Genomic DNA, 19,381 nt, shown 5'->3' on the forward strand with positions numbered 1-19,381 from the left:
TGCTGTGGACAGATAAGATTTTTACAATGTGTTGATTGTTTCCGTTCGATCATAGCTAAGTCTCTGCATTGTGGTCTTATACTCATGACCTGCTTTTTGCTGGAGATGACTGGAATGTGAGGATGATAACGCCAGATAATTATCTCTGGGCTCTTTACATCAGCCTGGTGCACATTGACTGGGCCGGGACAAAGTACTCCAGTGGATTGCTCTCCATCCCTGAACATAAATCGCTCGTTTCTCTCTGGGTGTGAATGCTGAGGACGGATCCCTCCACCGTCCCGAGTCTGAGGGGAAGGAAGCTGCCGCCTCTCTCCCCTTGAGAACGCTTCCCTGGATCCAGTGTGCCATCGCGGGGACGATGTCGTCCGACCAGGAAGCGAACGCGTCCGCCGTGAGGGGAACGGCGTTAAGGTAACGGACCTGTCACGTCTTGTGTTTACCGGCGGGTGATGCACGGAGCTCGGAGGAGCTAGCAGGCTAGCCGCGGATTCAGTGAACTGTCAGCGGAAGGAAGAGCGGGAGGAGGTGCTGCCCGATGCAGCCGCCCGGACCTTTTACCAAAGCTGCTTTTTTCGCTCCGTTTATCGCACCGATCGCCCGGTCACAACAACACGAACCGCCGCCAGCTGCAGACTGAAGGTCCATCACATGACTGGGTTACGAACACCTCCGTTACATCGCTCCAATTAGACATGCGGGAAAACGTGTTTTGAGGCGTTTAAATAGCAGGAAATGGTTGTTATCAACCATGATTTTATGCAAATTAACATGGCATTGTAGTTAATTCATAAATTAAACGTGCGCGCAGATTGCAGTTTTTTCGGATTTAATTACAGGTGTCATAACGTGAAAGGTTTTTAGATTGGACAGAAGACGAGCCGTGAAAATGCACCACTCCAAATGCACCACAAAAAGCTGCTAAAATATCTCGAGGAACATTTTTTTTATTCTTGCATTTTGTGTCTTCATCCGGGGCAAATCAGTATCATTTGTGGTAAGATTTGCAGCGATGTGCCGAGTCAAATCTGGGACTCTTGTTTACATTAACAACACAGCTTGAAACAGTGAGGCGTTCAAGTGACTCAAGTAAAACGCAAGACACCTGTAATGAAATCTCATAGCAACCCTCTGATCGTTACAAAAATGTTATGTATGATTAAAATATTTGACATAACTGCAAACAACAACATTAAACATGAACATAGACATGGATTAAAGATGTGTATTTGCCATCATAAAGATAGAGCTGGAAAACTGAAACAACCCTGTCTACAAGAAAGTTGAATTCTACAGGAATAGTTTAATGATGCATGAAAATTGCAACTTGTTTAACTAACTGAGCGGCTGTAAATTAAGTATCTTAAATCAAAATTCACGATTTTAATAATTTCTACCTCAACAGGAATTTTGTTTAACAGTACATAAAGAATAACTGCAATTGATATTGAGTCCAGAATGGATTTATTGACCTTCTTGCTGTCATGGCTGTCATTGGAAACTTCCTGAAGTCACGTGAGGCTGTCAGTTACCATGTCTGCCTGAGATTGCTCAAGTATCTGTAATGTGGCAGCTGATAAGTTCAACTGCTGGTCCAGCAGAGGAATACAATCTGATAAAGAAGATTTTTCCTTTTCATTTTTGCAATTTTGTAGAAATACAGTGCAGTCGATCTCTGCAGCTTTACAGTCTAGAATAAAAATATAACAAACAGACAGGTTAATTATGAGAAGATCAACTAATAATTTTAATCACGACATATAGAGACAGCAAATGGCTTTCAGAGAAAATACTGCTAACATCAAGCTCAATGGGACTATTAAGAAACCCCTTTTTGCTGCTTTGTTGACCAACTTTTCCTTCTGCACAATGACTAAGCAACATCTTAAAACCCAAAATGAATGCATTAAAACACTTTCATTTTCTTTAAAAACTGAAACACAAATTACACACAAAAAATGCACGTAGATCAGTAAAGCAGAGACTGAAGTATCCCAGCAGCTATAGAGTAACCTATATTCCCAAACTGATTTGGATAATGATTATATTAATGTGCACACTGCCTTTAAATGTGGTTGAGCTGAAATGATAACTTTTGACCTGTTAAAGATCTAGACAGGATCAAAACAGAGTATCCGTGTAAAATAAATATTGTCGCTAAGTTGTTGTTAAGTCAAAGTGAGCTTTACTGTCAAGTCTGATTTCCATAGACACACAATTGACATTGAAATTTCATCTCGCTATGTAAACATTTAAAAAAATCTAAAATATGCAACATGCAGTACAATATAGCCTTTAAGCTATATTTGAATGTTGCACATTTGAGGTTTTGCTAGCTTCCATTAAAAAACACACAACCAATAGCCATAAAACAACACATTTACTATATAATTAGAAACAAGTGGCTGTCATTAATCTTAATTTAACTTCAGTATATGTGCACATCTAAAATAAAGAAACAGTTTTTGGAGGGTTTCTTACAATTGAAAACGAAGCTGAATCAATAAACTCGTTTAGTGTTCATTAATTCTGTGGTGCTTTTAACATTGTTAGATAATTTTCAGATAAAACCACACAGAACAAAAATATATATTGTTTCTAATTATAATGTGTGGAACATGTGATGAATACACGTGGCTTCAGATCAGCTGGTTTGTTCCTGCGGCATTATTCCGATTGGCCTCAAACGCACCATGAAGTCCTTTACTGTAACTGGAGTTCGCACAGCCAATCAAATCTCGCGAACACGCCAAGTCCCGCCCTTTTCCTGCTCAGCCGTGCCGGGGTTGGTCAAAGGGCAGCGACACTTCCTGTAGTGAGAAACCACGTTGCTTTGACAGAAGGGAGGAAACCGAGGAGCTTTAAACTTTCCGTCTGAGCTGCTGAGTTTTCTGACAACATGCCAACTCCGAGGTGAGGTCCGGATCAAATATCCCGCGGCGAAGAATTCCGCTGTTGACTTTGTACGGTGTGTCCTCACGTTACAGACGGAGGAACGCTAGAAAGCAGTGTGTTGATATGTGACACCAAGCTGCCTGCTGCCCATGAAGGAAGTCATTGCTTTACTGTTATGTATTTCATCTTATGAAAGTTATTTAACATGTGACGCATGTCTGCAATAGACTTTGATTTATGTAATCTCATGTAATATTAAGCGAAGTTTAATGTCTGAATCAGAGACAGTCAAGTTGAAGAACATTTCTCTGGCTTATTTTTAATGGCAGGAGCCACATAAATCTATATATATCATAAAAGCAATAATTATCTGGTCATTTGAACGCACAGATTTATTTTCTGCACTCCTGTGGAGATAGGCTAAGGTAACAAATCTGAGTGTGGGATGTGGGTTAACCCCTAAACATCTCCAAACCATTCACTTCAGCAAATGGGAAACAGATGATTTCTTGTGTGTCACAACAGGCTGTCTGTTTCCTCTGTGCGAGCGGAGCTGGTCAGTGGGAGTTTGTGGCTGACATCAATACAATATATTTTTGTCTCACCACAGTGAAAACATGCTGTTTGGGATGGGAAATCCCTTGCTGGACATTTCAGCTGTTGTGGACAAAGATTTCCTTGACAAGTAAGCCCAAATGTCTCATTTGTTTTCACTCACATCATCTCTTCTGTCTTTCTTATATGTCCAAACACATTATCTGTTTATGTGAATATGTTTTATTCTTCCTGAACAGGTTTGGACTGAAGCCCAATGACCAGATCCTGGCTGAGGACAAACACAAAGCCTTGTGAGTGAAAAACTCACTGGCAAATCACACTTCAGTTGTTCAACATAAAGTGTTCAGCTTACATCAGACCAAATAAGGAATGCACCGGCCATTCATGCCACACTACTACCATCTTGATGTTGTATGCCGGGCTAAAAATAGCCTGATTGTAAATCAGGGAGAGTAAGTGGGGGGCTGCAGGGTGAAATACAACCACACTCAATCCTGAATCAGGGCCAAACCACAGCATGACACATTCTGTATTTACTACTGGATTGTCTGAATTACGCTTTATCCAGATGTTTTGATACTCAACACAGAATTATTATCATCAGCTGAACAAGCGGCTCCTCCAGTAATACTGCAGCTTTCCTCAAACTGTCCCTGAATATAACCCAAGGCTTTTTAGATTGAATAGTTAATTGGAGTACAAGGTAAACACAATAAGCAAACAGCACTGTTAATTAGAAAAAAATATTTTTAATTGCTGACTAACAATTATTAAACCACTTAGACTGAGAGGCAGTTTTAACCCGAGAGTATTCATTGGGTAGTATCTTAGAGCATTTTATTTGTTTGCTTTTGAGGCTTTTAAAGACGCAGTAAAAAATAATTAAATTAATTAAAAAAAGATTAATCTATCACAGAAATTTCACAATTTATTACCAAGCATTTCCTGTCCATGAGATTAATTTCTCTCTTGGTTTAGGTAATTACTTTACAATCCAGTTACATCATCTCATGCATTATACAATCTTTATTGGCCTCCAGTGTATATGAGCCTGTTCACACACAACTGACTGGAAATATAAAGTGTTTTGCCAAAGCAAAGGAGCAAAACACAACTGCATTCACTCTTTTAATACTTTCCACTAATAACAAAAATCTAATTTTTTAATTTATTCATCTATTTTAATGTACAAGCACCAAAAAAGTGGTCTATGTTGGTTGCTTACATATGTTTTTTTTGAAAGAAATGTGTGTTTTGGTAAGATCAAGCTCCTTGAAATTGTTTTTCCAGCTTCATTGTAGTTTTATATATAATTATGGTAAAGTTTATATGTTCATTAGCCTGTAGTCACAAACTGCTGTTCTACTTCAGATCCACTGTTTTCAACAGTTTAAGCTTTGGCTGAACTGCGGTCGGTTGTTTGAGCTGATTCTCTCTCGCCGGGGGTTTCATTGCTTCACACTTGGACACATCGGCACCTCGAAGCCGCCCGCTCATATCTGCCAGAGGTGATAACCGCGCTCTTATCGGCCGGCCCGTGAGCAGCTCCCCTCTAACGGTTCGGTGTTAAAAAGGAGCATCGGGGAGTATTTATGTCCACAAACACAACCGTTAACTGCTAATCTACACAAGTCAGGCTTTGCCTTTAGTTACCAGTCATCCTGGCTTGTTACTTTTTGAATCCCCCACACTGAAGGTTTGTTTTTGTGAGGGATTGTCTTGTGTATAAATTTGAAGAAAACACATTTTAAAATGACTGCATTCAACAAAAAAAAAAGGCGTGGATAGTGCATGTACAGTAAAGAGACAGATCAGTGCATTGGATCGTCTGTACCTTTACAATAGCCTACCTTGTCAGGTCTTGTTTCCTGACAAAAGGACACACGTGACCTTGGGCGGCAGCGGCGGCACAAAGCAGCATCATCAGCAGTGTTGTTCTCCTTCAGCACAAAGGCAGCGGTGTTATCTTTAGCCCCACAGACACTGTTCCCTCCACATTCTGCACAAGGTCAGGGCAGGATTAGCATGCCGCTTTGTTGGTTAATTCTCGCCACAATGCATTTCAATGCATGTCCCCTTCAATGCCACACACACACACACGTGTTCACCATGGCGTGGGTCAGTTAGTGTCTTGACAAATGCGTGCGGTTTTCACGGCGGGTTGGTAGGGAAGCGGCGGCCGCGGACGCGGTGATGTGAGCCGCAGGCTGCCTCTAAATGCCGTTCGGTGAGTGAAACTCAACAAGACACGGTGTAATGTGCGACAAAAAAAAAAAAAGGTCATTCACAAAGTCGCCGGTCTATAGAAAAGGATGAACAACTTGGCTGAGGTGTTGTGACAAATAACTTCATTACTACAAAGGCCTCAATAGACTTGGGAGTTCAGTCAACTAACACCGTTGTGCTGCTGAATCTACAGAGTGGAACGCAATTCATTTTTTTTTTCCTCCATCGTCCTGGTGGGAGAGAGATCATTGGATGCAGTGCACTGTGGCCATGCCTGAATTCAATTATCTAGTCACAGCAGAGCCCATATAATCCTGTTGTGGCTGAGAAATTGCCTGCCGTACAGTAGAAACCATCTACATCCCTGTTAGTGCTCTCCGGAGACTCCAGGTTTGTTTCTCCACACGATGAGTCACAGACTCAGGGATTTCTCATGACTCTTTTTAAATGCAGTCTGGAGCCGAAATGATCATTTGAAAGCGGCTCGGTGGGTGTAGTGGTTTACTCTTGCCTCACAGCAAGAAAATCCCCAGTTTGAGTCCATGACTCCATCACTCTTTCATATGCTTTTCCTTCCTGTGTTAGTATCCCATGATTCAGCTGGAAGGTAGTCATCATGTAGCTGGAAGGCAAACAAGAACATCAATCAGTTCTGTGAAACACACACACTACAAGGAAAGCTGTGTTATCACACAGGCTGGGGAAACGTGCAGAACTGAATAAAAAGATGTTGGATTAAATCATGTTAAGTCCTGACATCTAAAAACAATCATTGCAATTATAAATCAGATCCTGTTATTTTCCCTTCATATCAGGAATTGTCAGAAGTCTTAGTAGATGTTTAAGACATGTTAAAGTGATCATTTCCTGGCTGTGTTTTGGTTTTTGCAGTCGACGCAGGGGTCTTGTACTGTAGCTGCTTTAGGTCACATGATATTTCCACTGCGGTTTGATGAGCTGCAGTTGAAATCCGCCGTCTCCAGCGGTCCGCCGCTTTCTCCGGTGGAAAGCCTCTGGTCTGTTTCAGAACATAAGAGGAAACCAGCAAACCAGAGCGCGCTCTGTGATTTCCCCTTTAAGACTTGGTGAACTCTGCACGCCTCTCTTCTGGTTGCTGCTGCTGCCATCGTGTGGTTGGAACTTTGATCGCCGCAAGTGAGGAATCTTTGATGATGGTCTTTTTCCTGATGTGCACAGACCTGAAGAACACTCTCTTTATCACAGATGAACCGATGAGCAAATTTACGGTGCTTGTGCTTTTTTCACTTTTATTTATTTTCCATTATCTGACTTGTACTCCTTTTCCTTCATCTTGTTTCCAGCTGAAGTATTCGGTTCTGTTTCACCCTTTTCTCATTGGTTTTGTGCAGATAAAGGGGGCAGACGCCTTTCATGTCCAGCAGGGGGCAACAATGGCCTGCTGTTTCTCCCCCAAGAAGCCTCAGTAGGAAACAACATGTCAACATAATGAAAACACGCCTCTTTCTGCAGGAGATTAGAATGTGGGCAAATAGACATTTTATTTCTGGATAACTAGGCATTACAAGTAGTTCGGCTTTTTTCATAATTCACCATCCACCCTCCTCGAATTGTTAACCATGTCATATTAGAGGCGGTAATTATTAGTCAGTGTTACAGTGCTTTGTCACCTCAGAGGTGGGTAAAATAACATCAGCTGGGTCCCGAATATTAGTGTCGTTCAAACATTTGTTTTATGGCTCCCACTGTCCAATGATAATTAATTGTTTACTTTCTCATCTCGGGATGATGGCGTGACTCTTTTCAGAGGTTGTTTGCTCACAGCAATTAAGTTCATCAGCGCTCATCCCCTCTCCTCCTCCCTCTCTGTTCTCTCCCCCCCCCCCCACCTCGTCTCCCTCCTTTTCTCTGTTTCTCTGTGCTAAATGCAGATTAGCAGCGTCACAATCGCATCCAGAATGAGAGTAAACTCCTCATTATGCCGTGTGACCCTCTGCTGCATGAATAATTCAGGGCTGCAGCATTAGTGGCTGGCTGTTATTAGCATTCGAGAGAGAGAGAGAGAGAGAGAGAGAGAGAGTGAGGGTGGGAGGCTCATATCACTGACAGGGCTGACTCAGGGGGATCAGCGCTGGATTGAGACACACATCACACACACATCATCGCACGACACAGGAGATCAGTGGAGGTGCCTCTCCACTCACACACCCCGCTGTCTGTGTACATCTTACACACCCCTGCTGCTGCCATGCAGCTCAATCTGCTTACTTGGAAGAAAAACAACAAAGGCCTCTCTCGCTGAGTACATGCTAAACACTCCAGCCCCTGGGTTTGTGTGTGTGTGATGGATCCTGCTCCGTAAACACACTTGACTCTCCTCATTTTTTTTTTTATTTTCTGTCTACATCTTTTATTTTTTTTTTTTAAATAATTTAATTTTATAATGAAGCAAATTGTGAGTGCTAGAAAGCCCCAGTGGAGCTATCAAAGTATGTCATGAAGAGAAACACTCCTCGTGTGTGTGTGTGTGTGTGTGTGTGTGTGTGTGTGTGTGTGTGTGTGTGTGTGTGTGTGTGTGTGTGTGTGTGTGTGTGTGTGTGTGTGTGTGTGTGTGTGTGTGTGTGTGTGTGTGTGTGTGTGTGTGTGTGTGTGTGTGTGTGTGTGTGTTCACATGCAAGCATGCGTGCCGAAGCTGCATGTGCCTGCCATGGTGCCACTTCACTGGATGTACTCATGCTTGACTGAGTGTGTAGACACATTACACCCTCCCTCCCCTCCTTCCCTTTTATTTCCCAGCTCCCTTGTCTGTTGCTAAGGCTGAGTGCTGTACTACAGTACTTAAACTCACCTTTGCGGGCCGCTAGAGGAGGGAGGAGAGGAGGAGGAGGAGGAGGTGGTGGAGGTGGAGAAGGGCAGGAGGGGGGGGTCAGCACGTCCGGCTCCCTCCTGCTGCTGAGGACAAAGGTCACGGGCCTGCATCCATCAGCTAACCTCCCAGCCAAAGAGAGAGAGCAGAGATTAATGGCACTCAACTGGTAATTGAGACATCAGAAACATGTTCAGCCGCCAGCCGCGCTGCTCTTGATGTTTTATTGATAAGCGTGAATCTGACGATTTGGGGCGCCGGCATAAATCCGGCGTCGCTCGCCAGAGCCGGTACTCAGCTGTAAGAAATGCGGATCTAGACCTTGTGAATTATAAAACAAGAAAACTTTTCAAATCGTCGAACAGACGGCATCCGATCCTCCTTGTTCTGCTGCCTGTCCTTTTGATGGAGGAGGTGAATGCGCCCGCGGCGCGGGGCCGGTCTCGCCGCGTTTTTTTTTTTTTTTTTTTTGAGGCGCACATGCTGCATCATGAGAGATGGCTGATGCAATCATAATTAAGGCTCGTCCTCTCCGGAGCTGCAAATGCCTCCCTCTTGATGATGGCAGCTGCCAGCAGGTGGTGCCAGAAGGAAACATCACAAGTCAAAGAGGGTGTAACAAACATAATCTCCATCTCTGTATCTCTGAGGATGTGTATGCACCCCCTCCCTCTCTTCCTCCCCTCCTCTCTCTCCCTCCGACTCCCCCTTTTAAAGAGCGTTTTATAATTAAAATGTGGGCGTCTCAGCCAGTACATACAGCATGTTCAGTTCAGAAAAGCATGCTCTGGGCTATTTTTAGTCATCTTTGATCCCCAGCAGCCACACAGGAAAAAGCCACTGATGGCAGCAGCCCTTCTACATGCAGGCTAGTTAGTGTACTATCTGAGCTGATCATTTTTCTTACACCTTGCCTGTGCGGGGGTAGAGATGGGAGGCCCGACTGGTGAGTAGCAATGCTCCCCGTGTGTTTAAAGTTCACACTGGGCCATATGGTCCCCACAGTAGGGGGTGTTGGTGGAATTATTCACACGGAGCGCGCTGAATCGCCAAGATCCTGGTATCAACCTCCAAGATAAGGGGAATGTCTCAAAGGCTTTGTGCTCGGGCTTCAAATCTCAATCCTCAAGAGAACACCAGAAGCCCCATCCTTGCTTACACACTCCCTCTTCCCACTCCTCTCTCTCTCTCTTATATCCTCACACACACTCTCACACTCCCTTTTCCCACATCCACACAGTACAGTGTGACAAACAACGCCACCCTCAGCAGCGTGAAGCCAAAAACCTGTGACATTTTAGAGGGAAATAATATGAACTCATCCTCCATGACCAGATTTTGCCCCCACCACCTAATCCTTGAGTGCAGCCTAATTAAGTACAAACAGCAGTCCTCAGCCGACGCCAGCAAATGGGCTGCTGCTCCTGCGGTGGCTTCTGGATCGGCCGATTATTAAAGGGATGCACATTTGTTGTTTCTGCATTCTAATGCAATTACTCACCCATTATGACCATGTAATCGTGCAGTCGTTAATTGCGCATACGGTCTATAATGCGAAAGCAAAATGGGGCGGGGGGGTGGAGGGGTGGCGGGGTGGGGGCGTGAAATCGTGGCATTTTTTCACACGGGCAGTATTTCTCGGCTGCGCGGGGATTTGCCCAAATGGATTGAGATACCTGAACAGCGGCGATATCGTAATGCTTTTGAGCGAATCAACATTCATCCCTCACTGTAGTCTATTAGAAGATGTCAGAGGACGAGAACAAGGCCTCGCTCGCTGTTTGAATCATGACTCATTTGCGTTCAGTACTTTTATGCGCCTCATTCTTCGCCATCTATTCCCATCCTGCCCTAATGTTCCACTGATAAGAATGTCCTATTCATTCTGCGTTCCTCACCGGTTGCTACACAGAGGCAAAGCGAGAGAGAGAGAAAGAGAGAGAGAGCGACTCTACAGGCATTGAATGAAAAGCACATCTATTTCTGAGAGGGAGAGCAAGCATGGTAGAAGATAATTATTGATTTGAAATAAGAAAAGATAAGGCTCAACCTTGAGCAGCCCGGTGATAGCACACAGAACAGAATAATTAATGGGCCTGTCTTGTGTCGGGACAAGCTTTCACACCGAGACGAGCGTATTGATTTTAAACAGATAAACTGCGTAACCCTTTGTGAAGGGTTTGACAAACAATTTAATTGGGGGGAAAAACAACAATATTCCTCACCCTTTCCATCTCCCTTTCATCACGTCCCCGAGCTGTTTTTCCTCCGCCTGACCTATGGAAACAATTACTGTGCATCAGGCCTTGTACTGCCTCCAGACTACCAAGGCAGGCCGGTGTAGGATGCACACACTGATTGGGGAATCCAATCAATGGTGGAACCTGTCTCCCTTCCAGATGCCCGTGTTGAAAGCGGGATTACCGGAGCCTTTTAGCGGCGTCGCCCCATTCTCTGCTTCTGTCACACAAGAGAGGAAAGATGGATCTGCCTGTTTAAATGTACCTGCCCGCTAGAGTCGAAGCAGAGATAATTTACTGTTCCTGTACAGCCCTCCTCCTTCCTAATCCCCGAGGAGAGCGGCAAAGAAGCCCCAGTCCCCGCACTCCTTTCCCTTGCCCTCCCCTGATTAGCGATAGGGGCCGTTTGATCATGTTTCCCTGCCTGTCCTTGTGATTTGTAAGCTGTTTAAACGTGAACGAGGCAATTAAATAAGGACGAACGGCGCGTAGGAGAGTGGGTGCCGCGGTGATCATTAACGATGAATTACCCCGGTGTGCACTCAAACACTCGGGAGGACTTTCAGGCGGACCACTCCCGAGGATCCAGATCCAATCTAGCCATTGATTAACAGAGACTTGTTCTTCCTGTGAAATCACTCGACGGGGATTTTAGGGCACTCATCCGGTCTTATCGAGATAGGCTAACATCAAAGGCGAATGAAGAGGGATTGGGTAAATGGGCTCGCCTTGCCCTCCGTCTAAGAGACTTAGAGGAGCAAATCTTGAATTATTGCCTCATGTAAATAATCTCCTCGGCATGTTTTTTTGGGGAGGTGAGAGGGGAACTCATGAGTCACTTGGTGTGGAGAACACTCAAAGTACTTTTGGAGCTCTCATATTTCCCTTGATGGGAAACAACGGTGGGGGCTCCATCCCCAGGAATGTAAACAACACGACGTTCCCGACTTGTTTGATCTGCCCCAAACAGTTTGAACGTGCGAAGCCGGGAAGACGCGGAGGTATTGGTTTTCACGAAGGACTCTCATATTCTCCAAATGCAAATATTGTGTTCAGTGGCCTAATTTCCCTAATTTGAATACGATTTTGATTTAAGTTGTATAAATAAGTGCTGCTATTAGTCGCAGAATGGAAGGTATGAAATTGAAAGATTGCACGGTGCCTTTTTAGTTAAGAGCGGTATTTAACCAGAGTGTCAGCGCCTGCCTCGTATAAAGCGTGTGTTATATAACGCAGGCTGACCATACATTTGTGGAATGCATTGCATAGTTGGAATTGCTCTTCCATTGAACAACACCAGCGGATTTTAAAAGCAGAGGTTACTGGCTGAGGACATTTTGTTCAAAACAATTTCTTTTTCTCTGCTCCCTCCCATCGCAGAGTGAGCTCGGGCTGCAGTAGATGGGAAGGGATTTTCTCTCCCTAAATGGCCAAGGGGGCCGTTTACGGTGTCACTACTATGGGATCACATGATGTTTGAGGGTGTAAAGGTCTCGAGGCAGCTGCTCCTTTTCGGATGGGATTTTCGAGGCGTCCAAGAGCAGGGCCCCATGCTGTCTGCACTGAAAGGTGGAGCAAATACTTCTAGCATTGGGGGCGGGGGGGGGGGGGGGGGGGGGGGGGGAGAGAGAAAAAAAAAAACCCTGCTTGAAATCCTCAGAAGCTGTGTGTCTATTTGAAATGGGTTCTGGAGTCCCTCGGCTGCCTTCATGTTATAAACACCCACAGTGCTCAAATTCTTCTTTTGTCAAGGAGTCATAACAGGTGTCTCAGGAAGGATTTTTTTTTTCCCCCGGTTAGCATATTTTCCACTTGCATGGAAAGTTTTTTCCCTTTATTAGGAACATTCTGCCCTGGGTAGACCCCTCGCCTTGAGACATGATATGCAGACTTTCTTTGAAGCAGTAAAGGTTACTTTCACACTCGCTCAAAATTCGGCCATGCCTAGTTAAGCCAGGTTGTGCTCAAGTATTGAACACCTCTGGGAGACATATGTTGGTAAGCCATGATGTGCTTTGCATGCAGATGGCTTCTGTCTGTGGCGACTGGGCTGAACAGCATGAGGGGAACAGGCGATGTGCGATAAATACTGCAATAATGACATGATAGTGAAAAGGAAAACACTTATGCGGATGATGTCAATGTTTTTTGCTCTAAATAGAAATAACAGTGTTGTTTCTCTTGCCTCTGAAGTTTTTTAAAATGCTTTTCATATAAAAGTTTCCGTCATTTTGTGCATGGAAGCAACTTCTCACAGTTCAGTGTTTCCCAATATGTTTGTTGTGCGTGTTGATATCGCTGTATTGAAGTATCTGTGATATACTGTGCATCCCTAGCGGCGACTGCATACAATAGAGATGTAATCTTTCTAGGCTGAACCCCAAAATTCAAACTAGTTCCCCCCATAAAACATGCAGCCTTTGACTTCCCCCGAGTATTCTTGTTTCCAGCCTTAAAAAGAATTAAATCTGCATACCAGAGTCTTTACATAACAACCGTCTCTTGGGATTACTCCCAAGCTTTTTCTTTCCTCAGCAATTCCTCGTACTCAGTTAATTTGAGGTGAAATTACTCACATTAGTCAAAGTGGTATGGCGCACCTTGAACTATTTAGCATGTCATTGGATTTTTTCCCCTCCCTGATGTAAATACACTTGCAAATGGACAGTTTTCAATGTACGGCTGAGAGGGGGAACAAGCCAAAGACCTCTTAATATAGCGTATCATCTTGACTGCAGTTAGGTCAATTACCTTAGCGGGGTGGACACGTTTATATAGTCAGCCTCTTGGGAGGCTGTTTGTGTGAGCGATGTGGAGAATACACATTATTCATGTTCTCAGCTACCCAGATAAAGGCTCTATCTCGCAGCGAGGCCCGGCTTTGCATCACGTTACGCCTCAGCATCGAAGCTATTGATGTTTTGAAATGGCAATATGATGGAAAATACAGCAAAAAAAAAAAAATGATAGAACTGCTTTCAGTATATCGCTGTAGACCCAAGGGTGTTCCCGTGGTTTATGTTTGAAAATGCGGCGATTGTTTACTCCCCGCTCCCCAATGTAATGTCTGTTTTCTTGACTCATTGTGTTTAGTCTGTTCGAGCCGTTTCTAAACTTCGCTGTGCGATTCAGACATCAAACATTTAATCAGATGTGGTCTCTCCCTCAACAAGTTATGTGCGAATCGGGTTTTATACGCGGGGAAAATTGTAGAACTTGTTTTTCTAATTGCTCTGAAAACATCACCTATGAGAAAACAAAATCCTTGCCTATCTCTGCCAAGCATAAGATGAATAGTTTCTTTCATTGCATGCATCTCTTTGAGGAAGGAGTTCAAGTTCCTCAGAAATAACTCTCACTGCTCATCTTGCTTTAATACTGCGGAGCTAACTACAACCATCTGCGAACAATGTTCCTCTTTTGCTTTTATCAAGCTGACATTTAGACCCCAACTGCGTCTTTTCAACTCCAGCAACATTTGTGGTCAAGTATCCTACTTAACAAAATCCAGCATTGGCTTGATGTGTGCTTTTTTTTTCTTCTTTTTTTTTCATCCTCTTTTTCTTTTATGGCAGTTCAAATAAACAACTTGCACCTGGAGTGTCACAGCTGAAGGAGGGTAAAGATGGATGCCACATTTAAGTCGATCATGTTTCTGTGATTACGCACTGTTGTCTCATTTACTGCTGGGAAAGACGGAAAGAAAGTACTTTGTTGACAGGCATCCTAGACAAGCAATCAAACAAAACCTGTGGAAAAAAAATAGAATGAAGAAATGTATTTGTTTTGTTATTTTACAATCGAAACTGTGGGAAATTAGTTGCCTGGAGAGCAGAGAGGATTGTGCAGTTTTGCTTGAAGTGATGTATAAATGTGCGAAACAGATTGAAATAAGTGATAAAAAATACAGGTAAAATGTATGGAATAAATGGTTGGAAATGTTTTTTTTGTTAAAAAAGAAACAAGCTCCTATTCCTTCAAACAAATGGTGTGTTCATGAGTAACTAGGAGGTGGGAAAGAGTGTGTGAACACGGTCAAACTGGAAGCTTCCGACTGGGAAAGTGAGTGCATCGCCCAGCATGCCTGCAGTTTTGGTGAAAGCTTAGAAAAAGACTGGTTTCCACACGTAAATCAATCACTTCCATCTTATTTTTGCCTGCGCTTAAAAGCATCAATTAGGACAAGACGACCTGAGTGAAGTTTAATGTTTGTTCCTATAAAACTTGATGGTGGATATCTTAACAGCAGAAAACAGTCTAGTCTGTGCGCATAAATGTAGGATGATAATAAATAGCACATTGTGAGCTTTATTCCCTCCCGCTCTCGTCTGATTTATGCGATTACAAGCCTGTTTTTCTCTTTTCTCACAGCGGCAATAAAGCGGCGCCGCTGGAGGCGGCCATGTTGTTTGTTGTCACGTTGACGCTGGAAACCTGAAGTGGGACGTTCCCAAATGGGAACCAGTCCAGTTATTGGCTGCATGAAAGCAGCTTTAGTACGAACTGTTTGACCAAAATGACCTAACCGTTTCTGAAAGTTCTGTTTAGAGAAGGTAAAAGTAAAACTAGCTTACAATTAGCGTGAGTTCAAATGTTAGAAAACATAAAGGCACATTTACTCAGTTTTTTCCAGTGAAACTGAACCTTCTGAACCCCACCAGTTCTAACTTTGCCATATTGAATATTGTAAATATCCTGTTTTCACTGTCCTGTAAGAGCTTCTTTTAATGCAGTATGCTAATTCAGGTTGGCGCAGTTCGAATTCAACAGCCTCTTTTCCTTTGACATTGTTTTTATTTTTATGAGCAACAAAGATAATTGTTTGTATTTTCAGCTGCGAAGTGCCCGTTTGAGTTCACTGGTTAGTTCCTATATTTGTCTGTGATTTTAGTGCCTGATAGTGTCAGTCTTCCATTTTGTTTTTTTGTTTTTTTCCACTGAAGCTGAGAAAAGCAAACATAATTGATCTATAGACTGAATCACTTCATGACCTTAAATCCAAACCAAATTCAACAGCAAATTTTGGCGATTTTTTTTTTTTTTTTTTTTTTTTAATGGCTGCAATCCACATACCGTACATGTTGGAGTTTGCTTCAATAACATTATAAACAATAATGACAATAATAATTATTTAAAGTGAGCTACCTCATGCTGGGATCATGCTGAGTGTATTAAACCTATTTAAAAAGAGTGGGAAGACCTCCAAACGTATTCAGACTATTCTACCATTGAGAACAAACATTTAAAAATTATAATGTGCTTTTTTTGTTCTATTTTAATCTGATAATCTTACATAGTGGTGGTGTAACTTGTATATATAAGCATACACGTCGTAGCCAGAATGTTGTGAGGATAATCCAGTTTCGGGTCACCTGTTCAGAATGTATTTTGTCCTTGCAGTGGATGAAAAGTTCATGTATATTCTGTAAATCAGATATTTCTGTTCTAAACCTAACCAATAAGCACTCCTAGGAAGGGTAATGGATTGTTTATGAAGTTTCCTCCAAGAAGAAGCTGTTGTCTTCATGGTGTCTGGTATAGATCCGGATGCAGCAGTTTGTTGTGTGTATGCAGTATGTGTTAAGTTTATAGAGTCTCCTGCTAACGTTAACCTTTCGTACTATGTTATTTCAGTGAAAGTTATTGTGGAATTTTTTGAATCTCATTTTTCATCAAGTTTTTTTTTTTTCCCCACTTGTTTGTTTCAGGTTTGATGAAATCGTCAAGAGGACCAAAGTCGAATACCACGCCGGTGGCTCGACCCAGAACTCGGTGAAAATCGCTCAGGTTAGTCCTCTCTGGCCCTCCGCCGCCTGTCTGAGTGTGTTTTGAATATACAGTGGTTTGCTTGTAGCCTTAGATTTGTCAGAGTGGCAGCTCTGGGAATACGGAGCCGAGCCGCGCGGCACGTTGACGCATTACAGTTTGAGCTGTTGTGAATTCATCAGACCTGCCGTGGAGGAAGAGAAAGGCGGGGAGGATTAATAATATTTGCAGTGTTATCTAGTTGGCCTAATTTCCTGAGACATATCAAACATCAATTAGAGAGAATTACAAGTAGATGCAATTAATATGTCACAACAAATTATATCAAACAAATGCTGATCTTCTTCCCGACTGTTAGACAGATTCGAACATCTGAAAAAGAAAAAAAAAAAAAAATATGGTGATTGTCCAAATCTGAAATGGCAATCTGAACTTTAGAAGATTATTCACTGTTTTTTTAAGTGAGCGCAGTAAGACTGTGAATTTGACATGCAGTGATTAGCTGCTGATAAGGCTTTGGTCTGCTCACAATAAACAAAGAAAAAGCATCCAGCTGAAAAATAATTCTCTTCCAAGGAGGAGAAATGAGTGCAGAAGCTAATTGAGAGGCTGATGTCTGTGAAAGCGTACAGTCTTTCTTGTGTGTGTGTGTGTGTGTGTGTGTGTGTGTGGGGGTTTTTTGTTTGTATGTGTCAGCGCAGTGTGTGGAGCGCGCGTGTTTCTGCGTGTGCGTTTTCTGTGTGTTTAGCACAAGATAGATACCGAGGCGAGGGAAAAAGAAAGCAGGCAGGCCCTCGGGCTGCCACCATCTCCATGCTTTGGAGACAGTAAACATCCTTTAAAGGGAGACGCCGAGCTGTGCACCTCCATACAAACACTCTTTAATTATCCAGATCAGAAGCGTTTGCATAAACCTCAGTCACTCACAGACATTAACTGTCAACTTCATTTTATTTTATTTTATTTCCTGGCCAACATCTCCCCTCTTCTTCTTCTTCTTTTTTTTTATCTCCTATCTTTGGTGCATTTAAATCTAAAATGGAAAAAACTTCACCTGAGCTCACCTCCTCTTCAGCTAAAAAGCCCCAGCTTGATTTCAGTCTGCCCCAGTTAAGATCCAGCCCTTGACAATGATTTTTCATGTTTTATTTAAAAAGACACTGAAGGAATTGCCCCCGAGCTGCACATCAGCTCTCTTGTGAAATCAGATGGAGAAGGTGATTTTCATTGCAGGCCGTTGCAGGAGAAAGAGCCGTCATGGCCCGCGTTGCCCTCTGAGAGGCGTTCAGTCGACTAAATTGCTCCCATAATGGCTCGGAAGACCCCAGTCAAATGTTATTCTCCTCTGTTTATTTGGATATTTACCCCCTTCAGAGGGAAGATGTCGAGCTGATTCTGAAATGCTCAAGATAACAAGAGTATTTTCGTCCCACACCCAGAAGTCTCAGAAACAGTTTCTGTCAATATATACCTTGAAGCGCTGACTTTTTCCACATTTCACTTTCAGGTGATGGTGTTCTTTTATGAAAAATGTATAATGCATAACCGGCTCCCAGATTATCACATTGTAGCACCTGCAATATGTGAAACTTCAAACCCGGCTGTATTGTGGAAGCTGAACCTTCAAACACGAATGATATGCACCGCAGCACTGAATCCACATCAAAGGGGCCCGGTGACTAAATGAGATGCTCGATCCAGGGCAGGTTTGCTCAGGAGCACCATCGCCGCTGGAGGAGAGAGAGAGGAGCGTTCAGAGGCTTTTGCGCGGGAATCGCTGCGCACGCTGGGAAAACCCAGGGTGTGGGAGGATCAATGCTTTCGCCAGTAGAACTCGTACTTCCCTCCAAAACCCCGGCCGCCTCATCGGAGTCTCTAATAGGTTAAACGCCGCCGCTTCACGATTTCTGCACTATCAAGGAAAACCTAAACCTCGGCTTTAAGAAGATGCAGAATCGATGTTAATTGGATTTAGTCAAATGAGAATTGACTGAGCCGAAGCTTAGATGGATAAGTATTGTTTTCCTCTAACTGCCATCCCTGCCCCACCGTTTGATTGAAATCTCCCTTTTTAGCTTTTAGCATCAATACCTCGGCTGCAACACTGACGCCCGACTTAATTTTTTTTTTTCTCCACGCATTATAACTTCTGCCTCCGCTTATCCATATTCAAATCACACGTTGTGACAAACTGCAAGTCCCACAGTTGATGTATCGTCATATTTGTACTTCCTTAGCTTTGCACCAGCGCTTCTCAATAAGCCTCAGATCTTGTCTGGATCTCGTCAGCGAGGTTACAAGCTTGTATGCAGAGCTTTCTGGCTCTGATACTTGAGGAGGGGAGAAAAAAAAAAGAAGAAGAAAAAAAAAAAAAGAAATGCAACGATAGAAGTGGGTTGGAGGTTGTTGCCTTTGCCCGGGCTCTAACAAACACCATGCCCTGAAGGGGCATCCAGCATAAAGGCTTACCGACTGGATGTTGCAGGGCTGTAAGGTAACAAAAAACCTGCCCAGTGTTGCCTGCTCACATTCAGCCTTCACACATCAAAGGGCTGCTGCTGCTCAGATCGGGCATGGCGGGAAACAACTGTCATATTTTTCAGTTATTTACAAAGTTGAAGAATTCTGGGAAAGGAGGGGAGGGGGTGGGGGGGTGTTATGACTTTTTTCTGAACATGCGATTCAGAATCGGGCGCCACTGAGCATGCTCGGCGTTTATCACAGGTGACAGAATTGGTTAGGTGGGGGGAGTCGGCTGACTGCAGGGCTGTATCAAGAAGCACAGTCAATTCATTTAGACAGAACATCAAAGTCCTCCAACAGCTCCTTAGGGCCCCGAGATTGAAGTCTG

The 19,381-nt window shown here is 43.4% G+C and overlaps 1 protein-coding gene across 2 annotated transcripts in view; it reads left to right on the forward strand.

The window, feature by feature from the left end:
- Positions 1 to 372: 372 nt before the first annotated feature.
- adkb (adenosine kinase b) overlaps positions 373 to 19,381 on the forward strand; it is a 110,162-nt gene continuing 91,153 nt past the window's right edge. Inside the window, exons 1-4 of one of the 2 annotated variants that reach the window (XM_030097622.1) lie at positions 373 to 414; positions 3,506 to 3,580; positions 3,690 to 3,743; positions 16,473 to 16,551. In XM_030097622.1, the coding sequence (XP_029953482.1) occupies positions 3,513 to 3,580; positions 3,690 to 3,743; positions 16,473 to 16,551 (201 nt within the window). In that variant the 5' untranslated portion in view covers positions 373 to 414; positions 3,506 to 3,512. Of the gene's footprint in view, positions 415 to 2,762; positions 2,914 to 3,505; positions 3,581 to 3,689; positions 3,744 to 16,472; positions 16,552 to 19,381 lie in introns of those variants that run through there. The other variant, XM_030097621.1, reaches the window with a different exon arrangement.

Source organism: Salarias fasciatus, chromosome 8 (genome assembly GCF_902148845.1).
Source record: "Salarias fasciatus chromosome 8, fSalaFa1.1, whole genome shotgun sequence".
NCBI lineage: Eukaryota > Metazoa > Chordata > Actinopteri > Blenniiformes > Blenniidae > Salarias > Salarias fasciatus.